The following is a 6,000-nucleotide window of genomic DNA, read 5'->3' as shown; positions in this document are numbered from 1 at the left end:
TATAGACCCTGTCTTTCAAAGATAATTTGTATAAATCCAAATAACTTCACAGATCTTCATTGTAAAGGGTTTAAACACTGTTTCCCATGCTTGTTCAATGAACCATAAACAATTAATGAATATGCACCTGTGGAACGGTCATTAAGACACTAACAGCTTACAGATGGTAGACAATTATGAAAACATAGGACACTAAAGAGGCCTTTCTACTGACTCTGAAAAACACCAAAATAAAGATGTCCAGGGTCCCTGCTCATCTGCGTGAACGTGCCGTAGACATGCTGCAAGGAGGCATGAGGACTGCAGATGTGGCCAGGGCAATAAATTGCAATGTCCGTACTGTGAGACGCCTAAGACAGCGCTATAGGGAGACAGGACGGACAGCTGATCGTCCTCGCAGTGGCAGACCACGTGTAACAACACCTGCACAGGATCGGTACGTCTGAACATCACACCTGCGGGACAGGTACAGGATGGCAACAACAACTGCCCGAGTTACACCAGAAACGTACAATCTCTCCATCAGTGCTCAGACTGTCCACGATAGGCTGAGAGAGGCTGGACCGAGGGCTTGTAGACCTGTTGTATAAGGCAGGTCCTCACCAGACATCACCGGCAACAACGTCGCTTATGGGCACAAACCCACCGTCGCTGGACCAGACAGGACTGGCAAAAAGTGCTCTCACTGATGCGTCGTGGTTTTGTCTCACCAGGGGTGATGGTCGGATTTGCGTTTATCGTCGAAGGAATGAGCGTTACACCGAGGCCTGTACACTGGAGCGGGATCGATTTGGAGGTGGAGGGTCCGTCATGGTCTGGGGCGGTGTGTCACAGCATCATCGGACAGGGAAGACATCCTCCTCCCTCATGTGGTACCCTTCATGCAGGCTCATCCTGACATGACCCTCCAGCATGACAATGCCACCAGGCATACTGCTCGTTCTGTGCATGATTTCCTGCAAGACAGGAATGTCAGTGTTCTGTCATGGCCAGCGAAGAGTCCGGATCTCAGTCCCATTGAGCACGTATGGGACCTGTTGGATCTTAGGGTGAGGGCTAAGGCCATTCCCCCCAGAAATGTCCATGAACTTGCGGGTGCCTTGGTGGAAGAGTGGGGTAACATCTCACAGCAAGAACTGGCAAATCTGGTGCATTCCATGAGGAGATGCACTGCAGTACTTAATGCAGCTGGTGGCCACACCAGATACTGCCTGTTACTTTTGATTTTGACCCCCCCTTTGTTCAGGGACACATTATTCCATTTCTGTTAGTCACATGTTTATTTTTGCTGAAAATAAACGCAGTTGACAGTGAGAGGACATTTCTTTTTTTGCTGAATTTATATATATATATATATATATATATATATATATTTACAAATAGCCATTCAAATAATAAAATACTCAAACTTGGCTGTGTATTTGAAAATACTCTAATACATAGAAATCTATTAGAAATACTGATTCTCAAATACACATGTATTTGAACCCAGGTCTGTACTGGATACCAGAAAAAAATGTAGTTTCTCGATTAAATATGTGTAGGTCTATATAGCGGCCTATGCTACAAAATCTGAGTAATTGATAGCCTCAATTTAGAACAAATTAGCAAAGGAATGGGTCTCCAATGTAGACTTACAATAACATGGTTTCAAGGTCCACAGATGAGTTAATTGATTGTCTGTTGATTCAGGGATTGGTCCATTGGATTGATCCAGCAAGTTATCACCCAGAAGTGTCTGTTATATATTATTCATGTAATATTTAAAAAAGATGCCCATAATGGCAGCCTACCGACCTCGTCTTTGATCCTATTATGTAATCTTCATTTGCAGTTAACACTGTTAAAAATAAAAATATAAAGCTAAACAAAATATTGCTCATTTTATATAATGGTTTTAATTTGATTCAAATCGTAATAGGGCATTTATAATCATCTAGGTCCGCGTCCATGAGTGATCCTGCTCCATTACATGTTTTCCAGGATGCTTAGTCGCAGTTGGAGGAAGTGGGGCTTTTACAATTAGGTAGGGCTTGTTTCTGAGAATACACAACACAGCCAGCGAAATGGAGTAAAGTCAACTGTTCTTATTCGGACTCAAAAGGGATAACAAGAGGAAATCGGTGCCTCTTGGAGGACCGTAAACAAACAGGATATCAAACGTTCTCCCGCGTCGTCAGTCTGTCGAATGCACAGATCTCAGCTGCGGCTTGTGCTGATTGAGGAGCAGAAACGTTTGATGGTTACAACTTTACGGAGGAAGTCACTGACGGGCAGCAAATATTACCAAGTTATATGTACTTAGGTTCTTAGTTTATATTTAATTGCCTCTTCGTCAGCTAGTTGGCAAGCTGTTGATCGCAAAAAAAAATTGTAACTTGTTGTTGAAGACTCGGTCGCGAGGGACCGTGGACGGTTACCAAGCTAAGATTATCTTAACTAGCCCATTTCCTCCAACACCCCCTCCCCCATTATAGCTAGCTAGCTAGCCACTGTCTCCATATCAGAGCCCACACACTGGGGTGAAATAGATGACTATGGTTAATTTTGTGCGGTTTCGTTGGTCTCTTGTGAAATAACATGGATTTGGCTGAAGATCAGGATTCGTTACCTAACTGAGATGGCGAGCTAGCTAGCGAACTGGATGAGTGGGTTTCGTGTCGTTGCGATAAAGCGGTTGTGTTAGCTAGCGCTAGTTTGTTACCTATGCTTCGTATATTAACTAGCCCAAATTCAGCTATCTAACGTTACTGGTTAACTCGCTACCAAGTAGCACCGGTTTCCACAGAAGCTAGTAATAACACTTCTCCCTTGTCGACCACGTAAATTGAGAATCTAGCTGGCTGATTTCGTGGCTGAATTTACAGTTTAAATGTGGCATCTAACGTAAAGTTAGTGCCAACAACTGAATGCTTGTTATCTTGATAGCTAAGTTCGATAGTTGTCGCCAACGTTAGTTAGCTAAAGTAGATTTTAGTCGGGTATAGTTTTTGCGTGCTGGATATTCAGCTGGCAACCTACATCTGTGGTTTGATTGATGTCCTCTTCCTAATATCGCTGTGTAGGATCCTATGCCAATAAGACAATTGTTTTGATTTTTCATGTTGGTGAATATGTTTGAACCTGAACCTCACTACTGTATTCGCTAGTATCTGGACCATTCATTCGTCAGTACTTTTTTTGTGTGATACAGGCGAGCTGGCTTGCTCTTGTTATTTTAGCTTTCTACCCCTGTCATCGTTATTACACGAGGATGTCTTTATCGAATACCAATTCGATAAAGTGATACAACCCACCTTTGTCGACGCATAAAGTCATGTTTTATTTTGAAGCAGATGCGACGAGACACAATTAGGAAGCTTGAAGCATACGTCTAGCTGGAGTACCACGTACCGCAATATTACATTTTTAGCTTTTCAAGAAGATAAAACAAACTATGTGGCTAGGATCAGTGGGGATTCACAGTTATTAGCTAGTTGCCTTGCTAGTTCGCCACATCTAGCAGGTGGGCCATCTAAAATAAGTGAAGCTCTCTGAAAGGTGGTAAACGAAATCTCTCATCAATCTGGTCTGGCCATTGAAACCACTACCATTTTGGCACACAAAAAAATACCCAGATGATAAATACTATTTTTTTTTTGTGTAACAATGGTTGTGTTTTGAGCGACCGTGTGTGCCGAACCTAGAGGAAGAAAACGACACGCTTCATTCGATGGTCACCCCTGTCATCCGCATAGCTGCCTCGGTCGACCAGGTTGGAACTAGGTTTTAAAGATTTTCAGTGGACATTTGCTTTATCTTTCAACAAAAAAAAAATCCTTCCCACGGCTGGTGTTGTATCGACTCGGTCGAACCAGGGTTGAAGATGGCGGACCTCGAAGCAGTTCTCGCCGATGTCAGCTATTTGATGGCGATGGAGAAGAGCAAATCTACTCCAGCGGCCCGAGCGAGCAAGAAAATCATACTGCCTGAATCCAGGTACATGTAACTGCTTACCCGCCTTGTAGGTTCTGCTTCGGTCAGTCAATGTTTGTCTACCTGTCAAATTGATGTATGTGTGTATGGCCATATAGGGAGATGGAAGCCCTATCTCATTGAAACCTCTCGGTCAGTTACAGTAACTCACTAATAGGAAACTATTTGTCAACTGTCTCCGTTAGGCGACTCCAGGGTCCCTACCATTCAAGGCCCTAGCCTTCAAATCCACATTAGGCCAATTTGCATCTGACGTAATGCCATCGAGAATTATATCATTTTAATGAAGCTCATTAATAATGTGTTCTGACGACCAGACCAAGAATCATTCCAGCTAGCACCAAAACCACCCATCCATTACCACCTCCTCCATCCGGTGGTAGCTTCTGTTTATTTATTTTTTATTGGTGGTTTAAGAGTGTAAATAATATGCTGTTATTTTCATCTGATTCAGTATAATGTTAGTACTACCAGTATCTGTTTTTGATGGAATGATAGATAAGAGATGGTGGGAGGAGTCTTCAGTATCCATCCATTTACATCTGCATATCTCTCCCCTTCAACTGCCTGAATTTCCCCATTTACATTTTTGACATTTAGCAGATAGTCTTATCCAGAACGACTTACAGTAGTGAGTGCATCCATTTTCGTACTGGTCCCCCTTGGGAATCAAACCCTCAACCCTGGCGTTGCAATCACCATGCTCTACCAATTGTGCCAAACGGGACCTATGGCAATCACTGGTGTTTTTGACAGCTATTTATGAACGCAGTTTTTAAATTATTTTTTATAACATACAGGCCCGCAGGCAGCTACTATTGGGACGTTGAAGGCAAATGTGAGGTGATGGAAATTGAGCGTTAGGAGAGTGTGATGTGTGCATGGCCTTTGATGCCACCATAGCAACACCTTCTGTCAGTATGAAGCCAGTTAGCTCCAACAATACTACCTAACTGCTACACTGCATGACTAAAAGTATGTGGACACTTGCTCATCAAACATCTAATTCCAAAATCATTGGCATTAATATGGAGTTCGTCCCGCCCCTTTTCTGCTATAACAGCCTCCACTCTTCTGGGAAGGCATTCCATTAGATGTTGGAACATTGCTGCGGGGACTTGCTTCCATTCAGCCACAAGCATTAGTGAGGTCGGACACTGATGTTGGGTGATTAGGCCTGGCTCGCAGTCGGCGTTCCCAAAGGTTTTTGATGGGTTTGAGGTCAGGGCTCTGTGCAGGCTAGTCAAGTTCTTCCACACCAATCTCAACTAACCATTTCTGTATAGACTTAGCTTAGCAGATTTGTCCGTCGGACAGCCAGATGGTGAAGCGTGATTCATCACTCCAGAGAACGCGTTTCCAGTGCGCCAGCACTCCAGCCGGCGCTTGGCATTGTGCATGGTTATCTTGTGCTGCTTGGCCATGGAAACTTATTTCATGAAGCTTCCGATGAACAGTTATTGTGCTGATGTTGCTTCCAGAGGCAGTTTGGAAGTCGGTAGTGAGTGTTGTAACCGTGGACAGATGATTTGTATGCGCTTCAGCATTCGGCGGTCACGTTCTTTCAAGCTTGTTTGGCCTACCACTTCATGGCTGAGCCGTTGTTGCTCCTAGACATTTCCACATCACAATGACAGCAGTTACAGTTGACCAGGGCTAGCAGGGCAGAAATTTGATGAACTGACTTGTTGAAAAGGTGGCATCCTATGACGGTGCCACATTGAAGGTCACTGAGCTCTTCAGTAAGGTCGTTTTACTGCAAATGTTTGTCTATGGAGATTGCATGTGTGTGCTCAATTTTTATACACCAGTCAGCAACGGGTGTGGCTGAAATAGCTGCATCTACTCATTTGAAGGGGTGTCCACATACTTTTTGGTATTAACTAGGCTATTAACTACTTAAGAACAAATTCTTATTTACAGTATCTCTGTAGCTGCCCATACAAAGATGGTATCCCCCGCTTAGGTGTAGTTGGTAGTGTGGAGAGGCCCTGTTGTCTGTGACCTTTAGAGAAGATTCATGCT

At 43.6% G+C, this 6,000-nt stretch overlaps 1 protein-coding gene across 1 annotated transcript in view; it reads left to right on the top strand.

Moving 5' to 3' along the window:
* The first annotated feature begins 1,970 nt into the window (after positions 1-1,970).
* grk3 (G protein-coupled receptor kinase 3) overlaps positions 1,971-6,000 on the top strand; it is a 108,817-nt gene continuing 104,787 nt past the window's right edge. The window contains exon 1 of the mRNA XM_090234166.1: positions 1,971-3,978. Within this exon, the coding sequence (XP_090090292.1) occupies positions 3,866-3,978 (113 nt within the window). The 5' untranslated portion in view covers positions 1,971-3,865. The remainder of the gene's footprint in view (positions 3,979-6,000) is intronic.

Source organism: Oncorhynchus mykiss, chromosome 5 (genome assembly GCF_057628025.1).
Source record: "Oncorhynchus mykiss isolate SJ-2025 chromosome 5, ASM5762802v1, whole genome shotgun sequence".
Classification (NCBI taxonomy): domain Eukaryota; kingdom Metazoa; phylum Chordata; class Actinopteri; order Salmoniformes; family Salmonidae; genus Oncorhynchus; species Oncorhynchus mykiss.
Note: the sequence above shows the minus strand (reverse complement) of the source record. Positions and strands in the feature narration are given on the sequence as shown.